We start from the raw sequence: 26,930 nt of genomic DNA, 5'->3' as shown, positions 1-26,930 counted from the left end.
GCATTATTGTTACAACTAACCCAGACTGTTGCTGTTACAACTGACCCAGACTCCTATAGCCATGAACTAGACTTACACAGAATATATCCCCATAGACATACAAATAACATAATTCAAGTTTGATGAGTTTAACTGCAAAGCAGATAATGCTATTAGAAATTGAAATAAAGTAGAAAAACTTACTTTTTGGCATACAAATGACTTTTTTTGGTGTTAAATTGTCTGTGTTTGACAAAATGTGCTGATTTTTCACATGTGATAGCAGAACTGAATTGGGCATGCACAGGATGAGTCACATCATTTGAAACTTAGCCCTGATTGGAGAAATTGGAAGTGTTACAACTGAAGCATGTTACAACTATCCCCGGTCTCCCCTACAACTGGTTCATTTCTTGAGCTAGATGCCCTTTGTGTGTTTGAATAATTCATAGGTAAGTGTTAAGAGGCATAATAAAAAACAAAATACACTCATCTGAAAATGTTCAGGTACAAGGACTGGACAAAAATAAGTGAAAAAGTAGCCAATGAAGGGAGAAACACAAATCCCTTCAGAGAGCAAAGTCTCACTCCTTGGAAGTTAAATATAAACAGGCCAAACACTCTGAGGTATTTTAAGTAAAGGGCAGATAATATTTGGGGTGGCTGTAGCTCAGGTGGCAGAGCAGGTCAGCCACTAAACAGAAGGTCGGTGGTTCGATCCCAGGCTGCCTCCTGGCTGCCTGGCAAGATACTAACCCCATGTTTGCCTACTGGTGGTAGTCAGAGGGCCTGTGTCCGGCATGTTTGATCCAAAGATAGTTGCATCCAGTTTTGAAAAGCCTCTGTGCTTGAATATTGCCTAAAAGATAGCATTGCAACACACATTATTCAAAACAAGACACAGCTATCAGTTTAAAAGACTGTAGTGATTTCGGACGTTTTAGTTTGGTCCACTGGGGGCTGGCAGGACTGCGTTGCAGCTTCTTGGTCGGTCACCGCCCCTTCCTCTTACAACCGCTTTTCAAAACCCGCTACAAGCCGGAGGAGGATGATACAGCCGCGGACACAAAGCAGCCAGCAGCAAATCCCTGACAGCTACTTTCTCGGTAATGTTAGGGAACAAAATGCTGCTATCGACAAATTAGCTGCTCGTCAAACTTGCTGGAGCAGAAGGTTTACCTGCGCTGTAGCGGGAGAAATGTTGTAGTTCAAAGTTTTTTAGAGGTGTGTTTAATCAGCAAATTTGACTCGAGGAAGGAGCCAGCTGTCCGCAAAGTTTCGACACTTTGGTGAGTTTATTTTTTCTCAGACATTTCTTTGTTTCTTTCTTTCTCTTCTCCAGCTCTGGGTACTTAGCTTCTTTCATCCTAAAAAAGTGTTCCCTCACGTTCCCAAATGAACTAGCGCGGTTAGCATAGCCCATCACTTTCCTTATGACTAGTGAAGCTAGCTAAACTGCATTACAGTTATTTTATTCTCACAAGTGACTTTAAATCTTTACTTGGATGAAGACAGGGAAAAGTCAGTGAAGCAAAACATACACGAGCAGCAGCTGACTGCTAACTTTTTTCCATTTTGATTTAAATGGCGTTAAGTAAGCGCGCTAATGGAAATAAAATGCAGTTTTGCAGTTTGTATCACCAACAATTGCCCTCACATTTCACCCAGAGTTGTTTAAATGTGACTGAGATGGGTTGTTTGCAGGCTTTCAAAGTTGTTCTTTTTCTAAACTTTCTCACATAGATCTACAGAAAATGGGAACATGGGAATTATCTTTATGTAGTTTCTTTGGACAGGTTTGTATAGAGAGAGAATATCAAGTCCTCAGAGAAAACAGATTAAAATGTAGTTGCTTCATCTCTAGTTCAATCATCAGGTTTTTAAGTTTTGTCTTTACTGGCTAAAATCTTTTACTGACACTATGACCAGTGAATGCTGGGATGGTTCTAGGATTAACCTATTTTTTCCCCCCTCCTAATATGAACTGGTTTTACTCCTAAGCTACAGCAGCTGTCAACCCACAGCCACCTTGAGCCTCTGTGGCCAAGCTTGAGGTAAAGGGCTGCTTGGATAATTGGCTCAGAAGTTTGTTTGCAGAAACCTGAATAAGTTCAACAATGCCAGCAAGATGTGCAAAGAGATTTTTGTTTAGTAATCTGTTCAGGAGTCACGCATGTAAAATACAGCGGTCCTAAGCAGTTGCCCAATGCTTGCTTTTGCTTTCTGTTTGTCGCCCTGTTGCTCTGCAAGTTTACCAAACATTAGTTTTCTGTAAGCTGCCATACTGCTGAACCATTATTTTCCTGCGTGCCATAAGCTGCACAAATGTGCAGATGTAGAATAGTGACTTGGCCTTTGTGGACAGCCTATTGTGTGCAGTGAATGGGCACCCCGGGTCTGGAGTGTGGGGGGACACCTGGCCGAGCACTTGATGATTTCACTGAGAGCAGCTGGAAGAGCAAAGGGTCAGGCAGCATATCTATTGTATAGATGAGCCCTGAGTGGGGAGTTTCAACTCATTAGACATACTGGTATGTTCTTTATGTTGAATTTGTCTTATGCACAAATATATATATATTATGTTAGGACAAACTGAAGTTAGGTGATCAAAATATATAAAATATATAAAGACACCTAAGGAGGGTGGAAAAATATCATATTTTTGAAATTCAAGAAAAAAGTGGACAGTACAAATTTAAAAAATGTAACAAACAGACAAATCTTATTAGAGTTTATGTAAATAAAAATAGAAACATGTATTCTAACTCTGCTCAGCCCAATTTAAGCATCACCTTTGGTAAGCTTCATGTGGCTGATCTCAGCTGTTGTGTCTGGAAGTTATGTCATTGCTTAAGTTAGTAAGACTCTGTCTTTTTGCTTTGGACCAATGTCAGCTTCTTCTCTTACTTCAATCCCACATTAAAATATTAGCCTTGTAGTTAATTCACCAAGGTTGATTGTCTGCATTGCTATCATTACTTCAGGGAAACGTGGCTTACAGCTGACTTGAACTCCAGACTTGTGTTTTGAGGCGCTGCTCTCTGTCCATTTGCTTCTGTTGTTTTTCAATTAGAGAAATGATGCAACCCAATTGACACAAAAACGTGGTCCATGTGTAACTGAATCTGCCAGTCTGGAAATGCTGGCACACTGCTCTGGTCTAACTTTCTCAATTAGTCCCTGGCTGCTCTGTCCACTTGGCTTGGTGCCACTGTGTATTCATTGTTTTCTTGATTAGCTGTTTCAATAGCATATAATCTAAATACTTACAGATATTTAAAAAACAAATTATTTGGTGATCAAAGTGAAATAAATTAAGATTCATTTTTATTTATTTAATGAATTAAAAGAAAGTCATGGTTGTTGTTGGATATCTTCGTGTCTATCAGTTTATCCGTTTGTCTAATCATTGTAATTGGATTACCTAAAGCCTCCACTGCAAATGAGGCTGGAGCAGTGCGTTGAAAGCTCAGTTGCAGGGCAGTGCTCTCAGATGAAGTTGTTGGTAAGAACAGATGCTGCTGAGATTGATGAAGCCATCCTGTTTGTGAGTATCTGTTAGCACTGTGACTGAATATGTAAACCCTGTCAAGGTACTTTAATGTCTTGCCTTCATCTTGTCTGCTATTGTCTGGCATATCATCCTCGAGAGGCCCAATAGTTGTAATGGAAAGTATGACATCTCTTTCACTCTTTCTTTAGGGCAGGGTGCTGTCCTGTGGGATGGATGACGGGCATGAGCAGGACCAGTACGAGGAGCGGCTGAAAGAAGTTTTTAACAGCTTTGACACTAGCGGCTGTGGCTCTCTGTGCCCAGAGGAGCTCTCCGACCTCTGTCAGTCGCTGCACCTTAATGATACCGCTCCAGCTCTTCTCCAGACTCTGCTCCAGAGCCAGGACCGCCTCACTGCCAGGGTGAGTTTATTCCACTGCTGCTAAGCAGCCGTTTCATCATAAACAATCGTCATACTGCTAATGTGAAGTCTGAAATTATACATTACCTGGTTGGAAATGAGACACGCACCCCCTTTTTAAAAAGCTGTTATTTATGCAGCAATATTCATTTCTATTACTAGTGTTGAATATATGCTACAATCCCAATTTCATGCTGTGTAATGATTTTTGGCCTGTTCCATGTGCACACAGTTATTTTTCATATTCTCTGAGTCTTTTGAGTTTTTTGATGATACTACATGCTGTAGATTATGGGATATTCAAAGTTTTTCCAATTTTGGATTTGGGAACAATATTATAACAATTTTGTAGATGCAGGTTTTTTTTGTGTATTGGTAAACCTCTGCCCAGCTTTACTTCTGAGAAACTCTGCTTCTCCCTCTAAGATGGGCTTGTTTTTATATGTTATGTTATGTGACCTGTTACCAAATAACCTAATTAGTTTCTCCAGCTATTTATTTTTCATAACGCTTCCTTTGTCAGCCTTTGGCAACTTTTTTTTTCAGAGACATGTAGCTGATTTTGAAATTTAAAAGCCAGTATTTGTCATTAAATAGTAATAATATTTCAGTATGTTCTGTTGTGACTAAAATATGGATTTACGAGATTAGTAAAACGTAAGTGCTTTCTATCTACCATTTACACACATTGTGATATTTGGTTCCACCTCCTGAGCTACAGCCATGAGGTAGAACAGGTATTAGTTGTGCCCCTTTTTCTTGTGCACGCCAGGATTTTTCATATTTATTTGCCATTTCATTGTTTGCTTAAGATACCAACCCCTGGTCAGCGCCAACCCAGGTGTCAAGTCAAACTATGTGCTGATCACACACACTTTTATTTGAGAGAGGGGCCGTTTGGAAATGTATTAAAAAAAAAAATTAAGGACAGTGGTTCTGATAGTTCAACCCATAAATAAAGATGAGACGTATCCAAACAGCTTAACTCCACATGCTGGCATGGATGTATGTTTGTATGTAAGCGTGTAGACAGACGGGTGGCTATTGTCTGGCAGGTGTGGGTGTTAGTGGACGGGGTAAATGTTAGCAGAGGGGCCGCCTAAATGATTGCTCACGGCATCCAACAATAAAGTCAAAAAGCCCCAAGTATCCCCCTCCCCTCCAACACCATCTAAACCCGGGAGCCGTCAGCCTCCGCAGCACAAAGAAAATCACCATATTCAGGGTTGGCAGCTGTTGATTCTTAAAATGTGACCTTGCTGCCCCTGCTCAAACCCTCCTCCACACAGACACCCAGACTCCACCTCACCCACAGAGAATAGCACCCATTGTAAGGAATTTCATGAACTTTCTGTAAGACGTATTTCTTTAATTCATTTGCAGGTTGACTTTGAACAGTTCAAGGATGCTCTTATTCTGGTTTTGTCTTCATCCATCGAGCCACCTCAGGAAGAACAGGAAGTCCTGCCAAAACCAGGTAAAGTCTTAATGGTTGTGCACAAGTGGAAAAGCCCCTATGCACAGCCACGGGACCCAAAGCAAGTCTTTGAAATGACTTGTTATGTTATTACCATGCTACTTATTGTGTAGATGATGACAGATGAGGTTGGATGTAAGTTCAGTTTCTTTACAGATCTGTCATCATTACATTGTGTAAGATCCTTGTTATATGTCAACACAAAGATTGGACCTCATCAAAGCAAATACTACATTGTCAATATTTATGCCTGTCAGTGAAGCATGATGTATATTGAACCTATGTGGTTCCTGTTAATTTCTCTAAAGGTTGACATTTAGTTCATGGCTGTTTTACTGAAACAGATGTGGCTTTGAAAAGATCCTAAAGTTACAAGATTTAGAGAAGTTATTTGGAGAAGTACATACCGGAGGCTTTGCTAAATGCTAGTCATCACATTTTTTTTCCTGTTTTTGTTGTGCTAAACTGCGAATAAATACTCTATGCATATTATTTGACACTTTCTTGTTATTTTTCCTCAGAGTCTCCTGAGATCAAACCAAAGTTTGTGAAGAGCGGTAAACGTTATGGCCGCCGTTCCACACCAGAGTTAATAGAGCCTATTTCAGACTTGACTGAAACCACACACGTAAAACCAGCCGACGAGGAGGATTTGGAGGACAACTATGACTCAGCTGTTCCCAGGAAACGTGAGGTAAAAGGCTGAGACCGATCGTTTTTTTCATCTCGAGTGCCATCCTTATCGCTTCCTGTCCTTGCGTGATTCCCTGCAGCCACGGGCCGGCATTCAGGCGTTATTCTTAGCTAATCAGCTTAGCGGCATGCAGGGCAGATCCTGTAGTGTAATATAAGCGTTCCAACGCAAGATTCACAAGGTCCTATTAGTTGCATAACAAATTAGTACTGTCTGTAAATAACATTGTGAGGATAATTAGTGTTTGATAAGCCTTGAGTAATTAACACCTAACCACAGCGTTTGTGTAACGTCAGACTTCATCAGACGATTTATGTGCTGGCGGCTATGCAGAGGTTTAAGAATAGGAGGTTTTAAAAATGTACATCCTGTGTTTTTGGCACATGCTGAAAAGGAAAGGGACATGAGACTTGTCACAGTTTTTATTATCAGGTCATTTATGTCCGTGAACAATTGAACAGTGTGGGTGTGTGGTTACTCTGATCTTCTAGATCTGTTTCTTGGTTAATCAGACTCACTTCTGACATGTTTCCACACGCAGTCCTTTCTCACAAATAGCATACAGCAGAGATTTTCAGTTATTAGTAGCTTACTTTAAATCCGCTCCGAACGACGATACATAGTCAATTAGCAGGTTGTTTAACCCTGTAAAGCCTGAACTATGAAATAATTGCCAGAAAATTCACATGACTGAGTGTTTATTGAACCTTCTGACAAATCTTTATGAAAATAATGCCTTTAGTATTCAGTTACTTGTGCAGAACTTTGCAAAGCTGGGCTGCAGTAAAAGAAACTCCTCCAAGTGTTCACCAGTGCAATGGTGGTAAGTTTAAGCTTGGATGGAGATGTTAGTATTCTGTGTATTGTCTCTGACTCCACCCAGAGATGCCAAGCAGCGCAAAAGCAAACACTATTGGAGATGCTGAAACTGAAGCGCATCTTGGCATTGAATAATCTTGCTGCAACAATGCTGAAAGTATCCAGCCTGGGGACCAGCAGATGGGGCTGGGTCAGGGGGCTCTGCCTCAGAGACTGCAGGCCCACTGCTTGGGGAGGAGATTGTAGGCCTGTGTCAGGGAAACAATGAGCTCCGCTACCCCTTCCCTCCTGGATGCCCACACTTCATGTATCAAAACGCCACTTGCAGAATCCCATCTGCTCTTCATTCCCTCACTGCTGGTTTCCCAAACAATAGGTGGGAATTCTGGGTTCGGAGTTGGAGATCAGCGATTAAGGTCTTCAATATTTCTTCACAAGGAAATTATTTTTTTTTATTTTTTCGAATTGAAAATCATTTAAAACCTTTTTTGTGAGGCTAGTTGTCAGGAATAACCCCCAATAATTGTAATAATTTTGAGTAAATACCTTCACGAAATTGCAGATGGTTGAGGTTATTTGATTTATTTGCTTGATTTCTATGCTATTCTATTCTTCTATTGCCGAAATCAGTCCTTCAGACCTCCCCCGTTAGGGCCCGTGCTATTACAAAAGGTCCTGTGTATGTGTGTTTTTTGCAGCCCCCCCCCCCCCTGCATTCAGACTCAAACTTGTCTGATTTAAAACCACGCTTAAACACACACACACACACACACACACACACACACACACACACACACACTCTCAGCTGATTGTCTCATGAGAAAATCAGAGGGGGGTTGGGACAATTGTTCTCAGTAGATATTTTAATGGTTAACTGATTCCAAACGGAACTGATTATAGCTCATTTTATCTTTTATATGTTTTTGTTTCAGCGCTGGAATGCTCACGAATCAAGCACAGAGGAATATGAGGCAGAAGGTACGTTATATTCAAATTAATTTTAGACATTTTACTTCATACAGGACATAGCTTTGTTTGGTTTTGTTGTTTTTGTTTTTTGTTTTTTTTTTGATGCATGATCTAACTTTTGTCTTGTGTGCAGGTCAGATGCATCTCTGGAACCCGGATGAGCCGAACACGCCTCGGGGATCCATTGTTCCCCTATCAGCTCATTTAGAGGAGAGGCTGCGTGAAGCCTGCGAGGAGATGGAAATACAATGGGACGGATGTGCTGGTCACAGTGAACTGCTTGCTCTCTGTGAGCATTTGGGTCTGGAGGTATGTTAAAGGGAAAAATGCAAAGATTTGAAATTACCCATGATTTAAAATAACCATATCTGCCTTGGTCTTTTTTCTTTATTCTTTGTTGTTGTTTTTTTCCCCTCCTTTTCTGAGGGCACTTATAATGGTTTTTTTTTTTTTTAATCTTCCACAGACTTTTACTTTTTTTATTTTTACTGATATGAAAAGGTCCTTCAAAACTTCTAAATAACTTAAGAGCCTTTGATAATGTTTTGGGTTTTTTTCCTAGTAAAAGGCATGATATTGTCTGCTGATTTGATGGCCTTGCAACACGGAAAAGATCCCCAGAATTTAGATAGTCCCTCATCTAAGCAACCTCTGGCACAATACTTAATCATGTTCCCAGCAGTAAATCTTAAAGGAAGAGGATCAACAGACACAAATTTCATGATTTATTAGAGATTATTACTTTATCATCTAAAGTTGTTAGCAAATTTTCTGTCTTTTCATTAACTAATTACTGCACTTCTACATATAAACTAACTGCTTACACCGATTTGAATTCGCTTTGGTCTTTATATATGTCGTGGCAAAGATTCAACAAAGTGCTGCATTCTTCAGAGATTTTGGTTCAGGTTGGCATGATGGCATCACACAGTTGCTTAAAATTTGTCAGCTGCACAAAGATGCTCTATATGATTGAGACTGAATGAGTTTGGAGACCACTTGAGTACAGTGAACTCATTTTCAATAAACCAGTGTGAGAGGATTTGAGCTTTGTAACATTGCTCGTTATCCCGCTGGAAGCAGCCATCAGAAGATGGTAAACTCTGGTCAAAAAGTTATGGACATGGTCAGCAACAATACTCTGTGGTGTTTAAATAATGATTAGTTGGTACTAAGAGGCTTGGTGTGTGCAAAGATAATCTCCCCCATTACACAACCACCAGCCTGAAAGGTTCATACGAGGCAGGACGGATCCATGCTTTACAGCTGCTTGTGCCAAATTTTGATTCTACCATCCAACCATGTTTTTCCAGTCTTCTACTGTCTAATTTTTGTGAGCCCATCTGAAAGTAGCTTCAGTTTCCTGACCTTAGCTAACAGTAGGGGCACCAGGTGTGGTCATGTGCTTCAAGGTTTGACGTGTTTTATTCAGAGATGCTCTTCTGCATACCCTGGTTGTAATGACTGAGGTAATGTTGCCTTCTTATGAGTTTAAAGCGGTCTGGCCATTCTCCTCTGAGCTCTGCCATCAACAAGTTCTTTTCTACCCAGCGTATTTCTACACTGGATACGTCTTCTTTTTTCCGACCATTCTCTGATAACATAAAGATGGTTGCATTTTATTTGGTTTTACTCAAGTAAAATGCAGTATAAAGGTATTAATAAAAAAATCTTGCGTTTTCATTTTTTTTCTTTTTAAATATATATATCAGGTGAATGGAGATGCGCTCCTAAGCCTGTCTGCCGATGGAATGATGACTGTTCAGGAGTTTGTATCCAGGGTTGCAAACCACAACAAACCCCCCACGCCATCAGCCTCAACACCCTACAGGCAGCTTAAACGGCATCACTCCACTCAGGTATGCTATTTGTGGTTTGAGCTTCACCAGGTTAGGAGACTTGGGGCTAATTTCAGGGTTGTGTTTGATGCTTTTTGAAATTCAGAAAAGGCTCAATCTCTGTAGTATTTTGTATTTTCTCTGCTATGATGTATAAAAAAAAAAAAAGTTTTTCTTCTACCTCCAGCCTTTTGATGAGGGGGGGCGGAGGATAGCTACGCCCTCTTCTTTAACCAGCACCATTGGCATGCGTCTGTTCTCCTCTCTTGATGATGGCACCGGTTACACTCCTGTGGAGTACATCCTGGATGCCTGGATAGAAGGCGGAATAGAAAACAGCACTGATATCCTGCAGGTCCATTACTGAAGTTACACTTCTTACTCTTCTTAGTTTATTTATGGTGAAACAAACAGTGTTTCACAAAATTGTTGACTTTGAATTCATCTTCAAAATATAATTGGAATGTATTTAAAATGGGATTTTAATTGGAAAACTTTTTTGCAGGCTTTGAACTTTGAGCTAGATGGAAAACTGAGTCTTGGTGATCTCACCATGGCACTTGAAAATGAGCTACTCGTTACTAAGAATGGGATTCACCAAGCGGCACTGGCGAGCTTCAAAGCTGAGATCAGATATCTCCTGTGAGTATGAGTCATCATCATAATACAGCTCATACAGATCTTAATACAATCTGTTGATCCATGATTAACTGGATTGTGAACTACTTAAAGCTGATAGTGTTGAAATTGAAATCAAATCTTTTTTTAAAAACAGCAGGATTGTTGTTTTTGTTTATCGTGCCGTGTAACTCGTGCACAATTATTGTTCCTGTTGGTTTTTCTGATCTCAGAGAGCGTGTAGACAGAGAGCTCAGAGAGAAAGAGAAAATCCGATCTGATCTGGAAAAAGCAGAGAAGCAGAAAACGCAGCTTGCCAATGAGGTGGATGAGCATCACTCTGCAATTGAGCACATGAATAACCTCAATCTCAGGTAATTTATCATTCCAGTCGCACCACACGTCTTTTGAGATGCTTTTTATTAAATTTTATAAAGTCCAGTGACTGACTAAACGGAAGGTTTGGAAACACATTTGTCATGTTTAACTTTTATTAAATTAAAACCTCATTCCTCAGGTTTTAATTTATTACATCTGTTATCTGAATGAATTTCATTCATTGATAAACTGCAGTTGAGCCTGTTTAGCTTGCTTTACTTTAACTAAGAAATTTTGTTTACTCTAAGTGTTTGTGAAGAAAAGTTGAGAGCAAATATTAAATCTACTTGCAGTGTACTAGACCAAAACACAATGTGCCACAGCTGCCCTAAATTACCGTAACAGTATAGATAATTAAAAAATATTTTTTTGTATTTATAATCGTTAATTTCCCAAACAAGCTCTTTAATTGAAATGACATTTTTACAAGTAAAGTATTGTTATTGTTTTTATCCATGACTTTTAAAATTGTGTTTTACAAAAATGGTAACGCACTTTAATATTTTTGTGTTTAAGATGCCAAATTTACTTACTTTCCTAAACAGAAAAATCCTCTTTAATGGTTCTGCTTGATTAATATCTGATCTCTCAAAGTTTGGTGTGCCGGCTCAAATTTGAGTTTAAAAATGTGAATTCAGTTAGAGTTCAGTGACTTACAATATTTATTTATTTATTTTTTTAGGTTTGTTTTAGGTTTGTTTTGTTTTTTTGACAGATTTCTAAAATATTTGTACTTTATTGCTTTTTTTATGACAGGTGATTCAATAAATTTGTTAAGTAATGTATATTAAGTGTTGAGTTTTTCTGCTGTGGATGATCATCTGCAGGAAGCTTGAGCAGGACCACAAAGAGAAGCTAGCGGCAGTAAAATCTGAGCTGATGAGGGAGATGGAGCAGATTCAGCAACAGGCTTTCCTGCAGCGTGACGAGCTGGAAGCAGAGATCGAGAAGATCAGGGAGGATGAATCTTTCATCCGAGACCACCTCTCCATCTCTGTGAAGGTAACCGAATAATTCATGGTGTGCAAGTGTATTTGTTTTTTTTTATTTTGTTAAGCATGGAATATGTCAGTGTTTCTAATGTACACTGTGTTCTTTATCCCCAAAAAATAATTTGAAAATATAAGAATCATGATGTTGTTCATTTTCAGGAGAACAGACGTCTGGAGATGGAGTTACTGGACTGCAATGAAAAACTAGTTGATGCTCAAAACCAAATTACTAAACTCCAGACAAGTTTGGACAACATTATGAAAGATAAGGTGCAGACACGTTTTAAGATGCTATATAATGGATTTTCATAATATTGACTTTCACCTTTTTCGCTTGCAATTTGAGTTTCATGTTTGTTTGTTTTGTTGTTGTTTTTGTTATTGTTATTTGTTTTGGTTTTTAAATATCTGTCTGTGCTAGCATGATAATTAGTATATGATCTTTTCTTATTTTAGTTTGGTGATCTGGACCCTAACAGTGCAGACTTCCTCCTCCAAGAGGAGCGCATTAAACAGCTACGCAGCGGCTATGAAGCTCAGTGCAGGGTAACTACGAGAGACTGTTTTTTCCACACAGGAGCGTGTAAAATGTGCTGACGTGACACAGATGTTTAACGTTAAGTACTCTTATTCCGTAGGAATTACAGGATCGTATCGATGAGCTGCAGTCAGAGCTGCGGGAGTTCCACAGCCTCGGCAGAACTCATCAGTCTTGTCAGAAACCTCTCTCTGAGGAGCTGGAGAGTAAAAGCCCTGGAATGGAGTCTGACCCAGGTAAGCCTATAGTGTAACATTGCAGTAAAATAGTGCTCAAAATCATTAAAGAGGACCAACTGCATACATGACCTATCGTGCAACAGTATTATTAAATTCACTGGTGACACAATTGCTGTTGGCCTGATATCAGGTGACGATGAGTCAGCATGCAGAGGTGAGTTACAGCAACTGTCAGTAAACAACCTGGTTTTGAACATTACTTAAACCAAAGAGCTAATAATGGACTACAGGAAAAGGCTTGACTCAGTCTCATTCTGCATTAGTAGGACGTGTGTAGCGTGTGTAAGGTCATTTGAATTGGGTTTCCCCCTATCATTGAACCTTTCCTGGTCAGACTGGAACAGGGGAAAAAGGCACATCAGAGACTACTTAGGAAATGGTAAAATGGTAAATGGCCTGTATTTATATAGCGCTTTTCTAGTCCCTAAGGACCCCAAAGCGCTTTACATATCCAGTCATCCACCCATTCACGCACACATTCACACACTGGTGATGGCAGCTACATTGTAGCCACAGCCACCCTGGGGCGCACTGACAGAGGCGAGGCTGCCGGACACTGGCGCCACCGGGCCCTCTGACCACCACCAGTAGGCAACGGGTGAAGTGTCTTGCCCAAGGACACAACGACCGAGACTGTCCAAGCCGGGGCTCGAACCGGCAACCTTCCGATTACAAGGCGAACGCCCAACTCTTGAGCCACAATCGCCCCAGGAAAAACAACATTGAGCAGCAACTAAACACACATAGGTGTGGGATGCTGGCTGCTCTGTAGCAGTCAAAAGGGTGCTGCAAGGAGTGGTACAAACAGCAAAGAATAAAAAAAAAACACTGGTTGCCAGCTGCCATCCTTGGAGGACATTGCACGCTACTTTAAAAGAGCACAAAACATCAGGGACTGCTTTCACCACGCTCACAGTTTGTTTGGACTGTTGCCCTCAGGCAGGCGATACAGATCACCCAAAGTACACAGCTATAGCTTCAGAGACTATCTACTTCTAAAGACTAACTGGGTCCTGAACACTTAAATGCACTGATAAATTAATGCAGTGATAACTGACTGACTCACTCTGTTTGCACTGGTTATTTAGAGGTTATTTATTGGTGTTTTATTATTTGTGTTGTCCTGCTTTGTTTTTTTAACCTTTGTCAAATATCAACCAACCCCTCACTTCTAACTTGACTTCTCACAGGTCTCGGTTCAGAGGAGGTTCAGCCTTTCAGTATGAGCCTAGAAGCAGAGATGATGGTGGAGCAGCTGAAGGAGCAGCACCTGCGTGAAATCGAGGAATTGCGAAACCAGCTGGAAATCAAGGTTAGTCTGCTAGCACCACCAGTTTTTAATGTGTAAATCTGCTGAAGAAAATGAGAAGTTTTAGAATTGGAAAGAAACGAGGAGGTGAGACCTCTGCAGGGTCCTCTGCATCTCCACTCCCAAGTGCTTTAATAAATAAATAAAAATGATTATTAAATCTAAAATATGGGGAAAGGGAATATGTGACTATTATTCAGAAATTAACTACAAGGTTTATATAAATCTTTTATCCATACAGATGAATGAATTTAACAACATGGTGGAAAAACAAAGGCTGAACCATGAAGACCAGAAAGCTTCCTTGGCGAACCTCCACCAGCAGGAGGTTCAGGCTTTAAGAGATGAGATGGTCAACATTCAGAGCCATGCACAGGAGCTGCAGAGCCAGCTGGAGGAGGTAGAGTTGGAGAGGAGTTTACTGGAGGAGAAACAGACAGAGGAAAGGGAAGAGCTTAAGAACCTCCAAGAAGAGGAGTTGGTAAAACTAAGAAACCAGCTCCTGGAGGCCCAGACTCGCACTGCAGACCTGGAAGAGCAGCTGAAGACCCTAAGAGTTCAACAGACAGAGACCGATGAAAGTCTTGAGATTGAGAAGCTGAGGACTCAACATGCCACAGAGCTCAAGAAACTAAAGGATGAGCATGCAGAGCTGTTTGAAACCAGACTAGCAGAGGAGAGAAAGGAATTACAGGAGGAAAAGGCTGATTTGGAGAAGAGATTATTAGATGATTGGGAAAGCAAGAAGAAATTGTTACTAGAAAGCCATGAGGAGAAACTAAGTGATAAACTAGAGGAGGTAAAATTGAAATTTGAGGAAGAGCGTGAGGAATTGGTGGAGACGCTGACAGAGGAGTGGCAGAAAGAGAGGGCTCAGCTGGATCAGCAGAACGGCGAGTCTTTACAGATGCTGCTGGAGGAAGAGATGCTGAGACTCGTCAAGGAGCAAGAAGAGAAGGAGAACAGTCTGAGGGAGCAGTGGGAGAGGGAACGAGCTCAGCTTCAGGAGCATCACGAGGCGGCGCTGCTCGAAAAAATACTCGAGAGGTCGCAGCTACAGGAGAAGTTTGAGCAGAGGGAGAAAAAGCTGAAGGAGAAGTGGGAGAGGGAGAGACTCCAACTGGAGGAGGATTATGAAGGGATGATCCAGGATAGGATAAATGAGGAGAGGGAGAAGTTTGAGACGGAGAGGGAGAAGGTGGAGAAAAGACTGGAAAGTTTGATGGCAGAGGAGAAGGCGCGTCTAGAGGAGAGCCATCGAGAAGCCGTGAAGGAGCTGAGTGTCAAGCATATAGAGGAAAGGGACACACTCAGCGCCATGTTAGACAAACTACGAGATGACATCGCCCAGGAGAGGTAAGAAACAGCATTTTACCTAATTAAATTTATCAAAATTTATTCTTCAGCCTTAATCTCAAGCTAACATCACATGAAAGTAGTGTTAATCCTCTAATGTAACACCAAACAATCGAACATGATTCTGCTAAGAGATAAGGTGTCTAAGCTATTTTTTTTAAAGCCTCCTGTGTTGAGGATTGTCAGCAATTATAATGTAATACTTTCCAAACTGCTTCTGTAACCGCCCTTGAATAACCATGTGCAGGAAGGACATCGAGATCAGTTTCAACCTGAGAATCAAAGAAGTGGAAGATCGTTTCTCGTGTGATCAGGAATTTGTTGCACAGCGTTTTCAGGCTGATGTTTTGAAACTTGAACAGCACTACCAAAGAGAGCTGGAGGCTCTTTCTGAAAGCCACGCCAAGCAGAAGCTCGAATGGGAAGCAGAGATGCAGAAGGCTCTCGAGAGAGCAGAGGAACAAAGAAAAATGATGGAGGAGGCAGCGGAGGGGGAAAGACAGAGGTTAAATCAGGAGTGGACAAAAGAAAGAAGGGAGCTAGAAAGTGTTCACGAAGAGCAAATGGAAGCACTAACGAATGAGAAAAAGCAGCTGCAACATGAGCTCGATGACTTGATTAGCAAGGCCCAGACCAAAGAAATAGAGCTCAGCAAGCAGCTGAATGATCTCCATAACAGGCTTCAGGAAAGCCTGAAAACCAAACATGATCTTCTTGTTCAGACAGAGCTCCTGTTGAATGAAACAGTCGATGATTTTAAACAGGAGAGGGAAGAACTTCTGAGTAGTAATTCAGAACTTGAGTCAAAGTACAATGAGATGCTTTGTATTTCAGAAAGGCAGACAGCAGAGAGGATTGAACTTCTAAATGAGCGCGATGATTTAAAGATGAAGATCGAAGAGCTGGAGATGCTTCTTAAGCGGGCCGCAGTGGACTTTGAGCTTGACAGGTGTGAGCTACAGGAAAGTGTGTCGATTCTTGAGCAAAAGTTAAAAGATGCAGTTGAGATTAAGGCAGAAGATTTTAAAGTAAGAGTTAAAGAGCTGGGGATGGAAATCCAACAGCTTTCATCTTCTGTGGAAAAAGTGGAAGACAAAGAGATGAAGGAATTGAAGGGGATGAACACATTAATGGAGGAGATGCTACACAACAGAGAATGCGTTACTTTATTTGGTGAAGAAACACCTGAAATTCTGGATGAACAAGATAGCGATGAAGAGACTCTAACGGGGACTCTGTATGCAGGAGAGGAAGCCACTGAAAACGTGGATGTTTTTGACGCAAACAATGAAGATGGCTCTGCTACCAGTGACATTCGGGGAGACGGAGAGTTAATGGGTGCTAGTGAAAACCAAGAACTCCGACAAAATATCGTGCAAGAAGATATGAAAGAGACTCGTGAATTGTGTCCTGCAAATGCTGATGGGTTTCAGGGATGTGGTGATGATATTTATGTTACTGATTTCCCCGAGCAAGCTGAACTTTATCACGCAGGCTGTGAGTTGGCACCTTCTGATCACCCCGAGTCCGAATCCACAGAAAACCCAAATGAAGCAGTTTTCCCAGAGATGAAATGTGGGCCCGTCTCATCACTTGAGGCCTTTGAAGATGGTGAGAACAAAGCAACTCTTGAATTATGTAAAGAGAACAATCCTCAAGATGTAGCAGCAGTGGGGTTTGAAAGCTATTCCCAGGAAGATGAGCAGCATCATGAGACTGTGGTTGTGTCCTCAGCGCTGGAGGAGACGGGTTACCCTGGTGAACCGTGTCTGGATGCTGAGGTTAACTGTTTACTGAATAACTCCCTGGATTCAGACTGTGAACATTTACTCGCAGAACTAAAGGGGGGAAACGTTAAATGTGGACATGAATGTGTGGATCAAGACTCTGATTGTGAGCGGCAGCCTTTGCTGAAACTACAGGCTGTCTATAATACGACCACAGAGGAGAACATTCTCCTGCATGAGAAGATTTCTTTGCTTCAGCAGAAGACTGAAATACTAGAGAACCTGCTGGCTCATAACAATGAAAAGATCAAGGCTGGGCACCAGGTGTTAGAGGAAAACTACAGCCTCAAAGTTAGAATGTTGCTGTTAATGGAGCATGTCAAAGAGCTGGAGATAAAGGCCTTGAAAATGACAGATCTTCAGATTAGGTATGAAGATTGCATGTGTGAAAATGCCAAACTGAAGGAGCAAAATGGTGAACTTGAGAGAAGGGTGTGGAGCCTTGAGAGCAGGATCAATATTTTCCATAGTTTCAAAGAGCAGCAAATTTCACTTGTGGATGAGATCAACAGGATGAGAGAAGAAAACACTAAACTGTCTGAGCTGTTCAGCGAATTAGAAAGGCAGGATGGGATTCTTTCAGCCTTTGGCCTAGATGCTGAACGACTGGAGAGCCCCTCAGTGGAGGCTTTTCTGGATTTAGATAGGGAACTGGAGGCGAATGTTGATGCAGTGACTGATCTTGAAGACTGCTGTAAGGCGTTGGAGAAGCAGAACACGCAACTTCACCGAACCATCACAGAGCTACAAGACAAGTCACAGACATTAAATGAAGTGACGCAGGCTCATAGGTAACATGGAGAAAACTAGGATCCCTTTGTCTTCTGTGGCCGGTGTTACCACCATCCTTTAGTGCTGTGAAGTTCTAGCTGCGACTGAGCTTCTAAACCCTCTGTAGCAGAGCCTGACAGTTTTTGTCCCCGTAGGTCATCAGCGGAGAAGCAAGAAGTTGTTTAGTGTGTGTAAACTGTAGAGTTGTTTATAATCGGTGTGCTGCAGTCCGTTTGGTGATTCTCATATGTACTCAACATGCATCGTGTGTGATGGATTCCTGCAGTTTCACTGAATTAATTTTTCTGACTTTTTGTCTCCAGATCTGAAGCCAGTCGTCTTGCTGAAGAAAACGTCATCCTCAGGCAAAAGATCTCTGCATTGAAAGAAGAGGACTTAAAGGAAGTCCAGCAAGAGTTGACGTAAGAAGCACCAAATATAGTTTGCGGCTAACCACCACAGTAGGGGGTTTTTTTGTTAGTTTGTTTTATGCATAATCACATTTTCTTCTCACGCTTAATTACAGACAAACATGGGAGCACCTGAAGAAAGAGAAGCTAGCAGCTCAAAAAGCATCACAGAATTTCCAAAAACAGGTAATGTCGTGCAAAAATAAATATAAAAAAGTTTTAAATATACAAAAGAAACCAATTTGTCCTTACACACTGGATTCGATTTATTTGGACCAAGATATTTACTTAAAAACATGAATCTCCACAGATTGCAGAGCTGCGTTTGCAGAGTCAGCAGCTGGAGGATGCGAATGGGATGCTGTCAGAGAAAAATGCCCAAAATACTGCCGGTACGGAGAGTCTACGACAGCAGCTGGCAGAATTGATAAAGGAAAATGAGAGGAGGGAAGCTGCTTCTGCTGAAGAGAAAAACAAGGTAAACGGCGTTTAATGACCAGCTGATAGTCGCCACGGTGTGGTGGCGGTGGTAGCGGGTAGTTAATTGGTGGCTGTTTTGTGTTAGCTGGCAGCTTGTGTGTCTGCTCTGGAGGCAGAGTTGACCAAAGCTCTGGAGGACACTGCACAGCTGGAGGAGAGGAATATCCAGCTGTCACAGAAGCTCTCTAACCTCAGAGAGAAGGTGAGCATTAGATTATGGGCACCAAAACACTTCACATCCAACGCCACCATAATATAACACAGACACAATATTAAGAACTTCCTAACACCACCCCTTCTTAGAATTAAATGACCCAAGCTCATCCCCATCTCTGAATACCTGCAATGATTAAGATGCAGGAAAAAATACAAACTAAGTCATTTCTAGCCTTAAGCCAGCTGTGATCTGCTGAGATCTTTGGGTGTTATCTGCCCTTACCATTAAAGTTATGCAAAAGATTGCTTCCTTACACCTGTAGGTGTCTTTTGGTTGTCAGGCAATCGCGGCGGGCACAATGGAGAGTCACCTCAGCCACCTCGTAGAGGAGCGGAAGAGTGTGGATAAGGAGACTGTAGGGCTGCGCAACCAGCTAGCCAAAGCTCAAGAGAAGGTAAGGCTGCTGTAGCCTAAAGGATCTCGCTCGGTCACCAGATAGATGACAAATCGTTTGGTAATTTTTCAATAGTTGGGGTATAGTGGGCTTATTTCACAGCATTTTAATAGAATTTATAGAGATTTCTAGCAAAGCACACAAAGGACTCTAACTTGGTGCATTAATTAGCACTAATATGCTTCTTTCCACTCAAGGTCAAGACTATGGAAGAAACTCTTCAGACTGTCAACCATCAAAGTACTCGTCTGAAGTCGGACCTTCGTGTCTCGCAACAAGAGAGGGATTCTCTAAAACATGAAGTTGCATTGCTACACAAACAGCTGCAGAATGCTGTAGATAAAGTGAGGTTTTTGTTTCTCTATAGTGAGGTAAAAGACAAGCTGAGGGCAGAACAGACTGACCTTTTGCCCTTGTTAATCTCAGAACCGTATTTTGGAGATGGCCCTGCACTCAAGCGGTCTGCAGAATCACAGCAAGAAGCTGTACAGAGATGAGATGTATCGGCTGATGGAGCAGGAGCAGCAGCTACTGAGGCAAGAAAACGAGAGACTTCAAGCAGAAGTGTGCAGCATCAAAGGAGACCTCACCCAGTCCAGAGAAAAAGTGAGCTGAGCACCACAGAAAAATGGCAGGCTTTTAAAAGCTGCTTCTTCCTTTTTTTTTTCTTTTTTTTTTTTTTCCTCTGTTATGTGAGTTTTCTTTTCTGTGTTTGCAGGTCCGTCAGCTTGATGCTACCATACTCTCCCTGAAGCAGCACAAACATCAGAGTCCGTCCTCTCTGATGAAGGCCTTGGAACAGGAAAACTTCTCTCTTAAAAAGGAGCTTGAAGCACAAAGGGAGCTTACCATGGTGTGCATGCATGCTGCTGACTATAACCAAAGAATTTTCCGATTATATAAAATCCTCAAATTCTCACTACATGTGCTTTTCATTCAGGGCTGTGAAGGTGGACAAAGACGCACTGAGCTGGAGAGCCTTCAGCAAGAAAACGAGGCGCTCAAGGCTCAGCTGGCTCGACTAACAACACAGCTGCTCGAGGTACTCCAGCTTTTTTTTTTTTTTTTTTTAAAAGCTTTCTTTGGATATAACAGTTTAACAAGAAAGCAAAATAATTTAAACAATATTTTTTTCCTATTTCCAGACTTTGCAGGCACAATTCATGGGACTCCTGCCTCCATCACCTCACAGGATGCCCAGAGGTCAGCACCGTGGTGAAGATCCAGACAACATGCAGGTACAGTGCAATTCAGAACTTCCACAATGGCAAACCCGACCAAATATAGTTTACTGCTTAAGTAAGCTTGGATATATTAAATAAGTACTGCATTGGTACAATTATAGATTGACGTTCTTTTCTCACACTTAGTTTGTTCGATCACATTGCACTTTTTTCCCTTTCTTTTGTTGTAATGGGAGTTGATACATAGACCTTTGTCACAGCAGCTTCAGTTTGCCATGAAATCGTAGTTAAACGCAGGTTTTTCTAATTAATGTAGGTTCTGTTCTGTGTATTCACAGGGCCTCCATTAATGTGATTAGAAGCACCTGTGTTTACCTCCTCCTTATTTCCCTAACTGCTGTTACTTGCTCAGATATTAAATAATGTACCGCATTTTCATATTGTACTTGTGGCTGTAAATGTCAATGGAAAAACTAGACATCATTAACATTTTCAACATCATAGCAAAAAAAAAAAGTGTACCTGAGCTGAGTGTCCTCCATTCCTCGTCTGAGTTTTCCGCTCCTTTCTTTTTCTTTTATTTATTAAAGCTGTGTTTGCTGTGTTTTTGAGATTTTATTTTTTTATTATTTTTTTTTAATACCTGTCGTAGATTCATTTTGGCACCCATCTGTCTTCATCTCCTTTTCTCATATCTGTAGAGTTTACCTTTAGGGGTCTGGTGTTTTAGCTTGTGGCACCTATGTGTTTTGTTTTTTGTTTTGTTTGTTTCTGAATTCATTGTCTTTTATTTTCAACCTTGAATGCTGGTTGAAATAGGCTGAAGTAGTTGCCATGGTGTGATCATCTGGGTGAGGTGGCTGATTTATTTATTTTTTTATTATTTTTTCCTTTTTTCATGTTTTCTCCCACACTCTGCATAAGTCTTCATTTCCCAACAAATACAAGTTGTCCTTTTATAGTTATCATATGTGTAAGTGGCATCTTCCACCTTCATCTGTCATCATCAGGTTGCCATTAACACGTGGACTTTGTTTGAAACAAAAACATTATGCACAATATCTGCAGAAAACTCCATTTCTAGTTTACTTGCAGATTACGTTTTTCTTTTTTTTAGTAATTGCTGACTTAGTCCTAGTTTGCCCACATCTTTGTTCAGCACGTCATCAGTGCGGATCAGTTACTGATTGAAGTTTGAGATCCCTGTATGTATGATTAGTCCTGCTGTTCATGCTGGCTTATACCACTTTCCAAATTCGCAGTGCTTAAACGGTGAACTATAAATTTGAAAACGCAAAACTAAAGAGATGTTTTCTTGGCCAGTATGAACAGGAGGAATGCTGACATCCTGCAGATTAATAAATCTGCATTCATATTAGGATTCCTAGTTCGTCTATCTTAATTTATTCGATAGTCTACACACATCTCAGGCATAAAAAGCCCATCTTTAGGATTAGAGGGTAGAGCCCTGGTGAAGTGTACCTGCCTTTTCTCTCCAGGGGGCGATGCCGGAGCAGCGGGCGGCACACGCAGACAGCTGCCGGCGGATCGGTGGATTGTAACGCCAGCGTCATTTCCTGCTCTTCGCTTTAGAGACTGCTTACATTCTGCTCTCCCTCTGTTTCCGGAGTAAAAATCTGAATGTGGCACATGAAGCCCCACATTCGTGGTGCCTGAGATAAATGGCATGAAGTTGTAGTTGTATTTCATTGCTGCTAGGTGGCAGGAAAACACAGAAAAGGCTCCTGGCTTGTTTTCCCAATGGGATTTTGATCACACTAATACTTGCATTGACAGTTGATAGACTGTTTTCTAAAAAGAATAAATGAATAAAAATCTATTGAGCTTATATAGACTGGAAAGATGTAGGACCAGACCTTTGGTGGATTCATTATACATCCTGATCAGTCTTTTCAATGCAGGGTTTACTTTCTGGGAATGACTGTTATGCACTTGTCTTTTTAAAACTTGAAAGGGTTTATGACAGGGTATGTATGTATCCTCGGAGGAAAAATCTTGTCATCAAGGGCCAAGGTTAGTGCCTGACAGCCTTTTGAGTCTTTTTCTAACAATCAAACCATTCACACGTGTTATTGCCAGGTGATGCTACCTGATGTGCAGTCAGGGTTCATGGAGATTTTTCAGTGAAGGTACCAAGTTTTTAGTCCTCTACTGTACACTTGTGTTCTGGGCGTCTTTTGTTGCTGCTGAGCACCCAAAGTGAATCACATCTTTTTGTTTTGGTGTTGTTGTTGTTGATGTTTTGGTTTTGGTTTTTTGTTTTTTAAGCAAGGACTGATCAAACATGTTTGGTAATTAATTTCAGTGTTTGGCTGGTATTTATTAAATCTTTGTGAGGTTGGTAGTGTGTCTTTAGTACAGTGTGTCATTATGTCTGCGTTTTTGTTTTGTTTTTTAATCATTTAGTGCATTTTTGTTCTTCTTCCTACACATGCACATTTGTTTTATTTTATTTATTTTTTTCATGTTTATTAGTTTGTTTTATTTATGCATTAATTAATATTTTTTCTAGCTATATCTGGAATATAAGTCATAATTTTATACTTGTATTTATTTTTCTAGTGAATCATCCTCTCTTAAGAAATGTAACAGAAATCCAATAATAAAGAATAAAGCAACTAGCTCACAAGAAATGCTGTCTGTATGGTGTCTGACTCATCTCACGCTCACATTTCCATTTTTTTCAGAAGCTAAAAATCTCATTTTACATGGTAGTCTTGCATCAGCAGCAGTTTGACGATGTCCTTGACTGTCTTCTCCCCAGGATGAAAGGGAGTCGAAGATGAAGCGCATGGAGGAACGAATGAAGGAAATTGAGTTGTCTCTGCATAATGTCAAGCTGCTGCTCAAAGAGAAGGTTGCTCAACTCAAAGACCAGGTCAGTTCAGTTTCAGTTCATTGGCTTCCACTAATTTGTTTTTAAGCTGCTGTTCAAAGCTGGACTGCTGTTTTGAAGAAAATCTATTATACATTGGCTAATTTGGATTGTTAAACACAACCTTTCAGGAGTCTTATTAATTTAGTTTGGTTTTATTTTTACTTTGTGTATATAGCACCGGCCCACAACTGTAGCTCTCTTGCACTGTGCTTTATATTGTAAGGTAATATCCTGCAATATCAGAAATGCTAGCAATCATGACAATGGAGAAATATGATTCACTTTTAACAGAAAAAACCTCCAGTAGAGTCAAACTACAGGGGCAAACGTCTGCCACGATTACTTCTAGTGTGAAATGAAAAAGAGGGGGGGCACATGGTAATAATGACAATGCAACACAACCTGTGGGAGAAGACGGACAAAAGTTAATAATATTCATTACTGAAACATGGTCAGTGCATAATGGGAGGTTCTCCAGCAGTCTAAGCCTGTATCAACATGGGATGGTTCAATGTCATCTGATACAGCCCAAACTATAAGCTTTATCAAAACTTAAAGGTTTAAATCCAATTTTAAATGTAGAGAAGGGAATCTGCCTCCATCAATTTGGAGCTCTTTCCACAGAAGAGGAGGCCTGATGGGGTCTCATTGTTACTTTATATGTGAAGAGGAACATTTACTGCAGCTTGATAATGAGTGATTGCAGGAGTCCAGCCAAGAATGTATGAATTCGTTTTTCCACATCACTCTGAGATGCTTTGCAATTCCACAGAGATTAAATTTTTAAAAAGAGAGAGAAAGAAACTTAGAATTTAGAATTAGAAAGGTTATGTCATTAATTTAAACTACACCCATATTGTGTTTTCTGTCTTCTTAGATAATTCCAACTCCATTTAGTCTTCATAGCAATTGAAATGTATCCTAAGGGAAATAGTATGGGTCCTGGTAGTCAAAGGAGCTTGCAAAGAAAAGCGTCTGGACTTCTTTAAGTTACTTGAAGATGTTTCACCTCTCATCCAAGAAGCTTCTTCAGTTCTAAGGTCAATTGGTGGGGAGTCCCAGATTTAAACCTAGTGGGAGTGACCCCCCACAGAGGGACAAAAGGACCACCCGATGATCTTCTAATCATTGTGAAACCTGGCCCCACCTTATCAAGGTTTCACAATGAGCTCACCCGAAACTCTGGCTGATTGGGACCCACACCCAGTTTCACACCTTGGCTCAGGCGATTAGAGGATCATCAGGGGGTCCTTTTGTCCCTCTGTGGAGGGATACTCCCACTAGGTTTAAATCTGGGACTCCCCACCAATTGACCTTAGAACTGAAGAAGCTTCTCGGATGAGAGGTGAAACATCTTCAAGTAACTTAAAGAAGTCCAGACGCTTTTCTTTGCAAGCTCTTTTGACTACGATGACCTGGATGACTGAGAACCTTCACAGACATATGGTACAAAACCTTGTGAAACTCCATAACTAAACTCCTTGTTTTAATGAACAATTTGAAATTATTCAAAACCTTGCCATTCAGTGTAACCCATTACAATCAATTATCTACTTTGACTTTTCTAGCTGCACAAGAACGGCAAAGCAGACGTACTAATCAAAGATCTGTATGTGGAGAATGCCCAGCTGCTGAAGGCTCTGGAGATAACTGAGCAACGTCAGAAAATCGCGGAGAAGAAGAACTACCTGCTGGAGGAGAAGATCTCTAGCCTCAATAAGATAGTGTGTGACCTAAACCCGTCACATCTTCCGCTGCCGTACCATTATAAATGATCACAAAGGACTAACTTAAAATGTGTGTCCAAGTCGATATTTGCACTCTATCTTTAGTAAATACTTTTACTTTATTATATTTATCACTGCTGCAAACTTTATGCAGCAGATTCTGCCAATTCATGAGAACTGGTGGTTTTATGTTAAATATGCAGTATTTTTGTCCATTTAATTCTAACCAGTAATTAATGGGACCCATAAATAACTAGAGGTCAAACTGCAAAGAAGACATGTCTTTATGCAGTAATTTATATTTTTAAAACGCTATTACCTATTATTAATAAATATCTTACCTTTAAACTTTTTCTCTGTCCAAAGAGAGGAAAAACAATGAAGTGTACTTTTTATACAATTGTGTCCAAAAGTTGTGTGTATCTCTTCTTTCTCCAGCCCTATTGTAAAAGAATAAATAGAAACCTGTTGTTCGCTAGTAAAATCACGCAAACTGAGATGTTGAATCATGCTTTACCTAACACTACCTGAAGTTGAAAAGACTTTAAATGTCTGTCAAGTGGCAATACTTAACATGTCATTTTACTTTTAAAGGAAATTGTATGATCTGTTGCAATATATAAAGGTGTATATGCTATGTCATTATGGTTGAGATGGGGTAATGGCTGTGCTACAGGTAGAAATAAAATAAAAGGATTGTTTTTAGTGGTTTGTAAGTTACTGCTTTTTCCACAGTTATCTGATTGCACATACACATGATAACAATGTGATTCAAGCAGAATCAACATATTTAAAATTCATGCCACCCCTCCATGCCAGGAATGTCAAACTTATTTTACATTGTAGTCCTACATCCAGCTAAAGCTGTGGCCTAATAACATGCTAGAAGATGCCTCTTAATTATTCCACTTTCCCTCAGTGCGTCTCAGTCTTTGCTGTCAAATTTCTTTATGATGTACGTTCTTTAGGTTTGTCTGAGTAAATGATTAAAGCTACAGAAAAAAAACACTGGCATCCCACACGTTATACTGTAAATACAATTGTTGGTTGTTTTTTTGGGGGGGGGTTTTAACTGTAGCTCCAATACAAAACAAATGTAAACAATGAAAGAAAATCATTTCGTGTCATTTATTCAATACCTACTTTGGTGTATGAAAGGATAATATGTTTTTTTAAGACACGCTGTAAAACTGGACAATACAGAAAAAGAATCTCTGCAATTTCCACAGTGTTTAAGCCATCTAGTGGGTCAGTATAGACCCTTGAGAAGCCTGTTCCAACCCCTGGGCCATTTAACATCCCTGACATACAGGCAGGGCTGGACTGGGACAAAAAATGGGCCCGGGCATTTTGACTAGAGACCGGCCCACCAGGTATTATAGGAAAATCCATAAAGCCTTTGAATGAAAACAAAAAACGCTGTTGTGACAATGATGTACACTGTCTTGTTGGTATATGTATGATTTCTATATGTTGTACATCAGATAAAAACTTTGGTTGTAAGATTCAGATAATTATTTAATAAAAGCTAGACATTTTAAATGAGAATAAGAAAGAAAAGTAATTTCTTTGTACCCCCCTTTCCCTGTTAATGCTCTACCTGACCCCCTGGCAAAACTTTGCTAGACCCGCCCCTGCACAGTTCACAGTTACCAGCTGTCAGCTACTTAAAAAAGGATCCTGGTGTTATTTGTCTCTCAGAAACAGTTCATAACTTCCCTTCAACTCGTTCATGTCACCTAAAAGTTAAACCTGTTTCTCCATCACCTGTTCAGCTCTGATGATCCCGTAAGGACATCTCCTGGTTTCATCTTCATGTTTCCTTCTTGCCAGATAACCAAACCGATATCATGACCAGCAGCTTTTACAGCTCCAGCAAACATCAACTGATGCTAGAAATTGATATTAAATAAATTCTAACAACAGCTGATCAAGCTTAAA

At 40.6% G+C, this 26,930-nt stretch overlaps 1 protein-coding gene across 4 annotated transcripts; it reads left to right on the top strand.

Moving 5' to 3' along the window:
• The first annotated feature begins 1,009 nt into the window (after positions 1 to 1,009).
• nin (ninein (GSK3B interacting protein)) lies at positions 1,010 to 26,561 on the top strand. Of its 4 annotated transcripts, none has more exons than XM_086274201.1 (29): positions 1,010 to 1,268; positions 3,682 to 3,894; positions 5,277 to 5,370; positions 5,892 to 6,064; positions 7,816 to 7,861; positions 7,986 to 8,161; positions 9,565 to 9,711; positions 9,878 to 10,045; positions 10,196 to 10,332; positions 10,542 to 10,682; positions 11,514 to 11,688; positions 11,838 to 11,948; positions 12,135 to 12,224; positions 12,317 to 12,452; positions 13,646 to 13,767; positions 14,006 to 15,120; positions 15,368 to 17,698; positions 18,002 to 18,100; positions 18,205 to 18,274; positions 18,399 to 18,566; positions 18,654 to 18,770; positions 19,066 to 19,179; positions 19,377 to 19,523; positions 19,606 to 19,785; positions 19,898 to 20,032; positions 20,120 to 20,221; positions 20,325 to 20,417; positions 23,149 to 23,262; positions 24,831 to 26,557. In XM_086274201.1, the coding sequence occupies exons 2-29, from the start codon at positions 3,703 to 3,705 to the stop codon at positions 25,035 to 25,037; spliced, it is 6,900 nt and encodes a 2,299-aa protein (XP_086130327.1). In that variant the 5' UTR covers positions 1,010 to 1,268; positions 3,682 to 3,702; the 3' UTR covers positions 25,038 to 26,557. The 4 variants fall into 4 exon arrangements, with proteins under 4 accessions (XP_086130327.1, XP_086130326.1, XP_086130328.1 ...); XM_086274200.1 differs by lacking the exon at positions 1,010 to 1,268 and adding an exon at positions 3,422 to 3,526 and having other exon boundaries at positions 24,831 to 26,561; XM_086274202.1 differs by lacking the exons at positions 1,010 to 1,268; positions 18,654 to 18,770 and adding an exon at positions 3,436 to 3,526 and having other exon boundaries at positions 24,831 to 26,560.
• Positions 26,562 to 26,930: the final 369 nt, after the last annotated feature.

The sequence above is a fragment of the Aulonocara sp. 'chitande type north' Nkhata Bay genome, linkage group LG19 (genome assembly GCF_057382095.1).
Source record: "Aulonocara sp. 'chitande type north' Nkhata Bay isolate Kocher_YH1m ecotype deep benthic linkage group LG19, A_spYH_male_GT1.1, whole genome shotgun sequence".
Lineage (NCBI taxonomy): Eukaryota > Metazoa > Chordata > Actinopteri > Cichliformes > Cichlidae > Aulonocara > Aulonocara sp. 'chitande type north' Nkhata Bay.
The sequence above is the reverse complement of the archived record's forward strand: the minus strand, read 5'-3'. Positions and strand labels throughout refer to the sequence as shown.

Bases quoted from the DNA above. Each gene is read 5' to 3' on its own strand.
- nin (XM_086274200.1), top strand. From the start codon at position 3,422: ATGAGGCTGGAGCAGTGCGTTGAAAGCTCAGTTGCAGGGCAGTGCTCT. The intron at 7,862-7,985 runs GTACGTTATATT...TCTTGTGTGCAG, and splicing joins AGAGGAATATGAGGCAGAAG to GTCAGATGCATCTCTGGAAC. The intron at 10,046-10,195 runs GTCCATTACTGA...ACTTTTTTGCAG, and splicing joins ACAGCACTGATATCCTGCAG to GCTTTGAACTTTGAGCTAGA.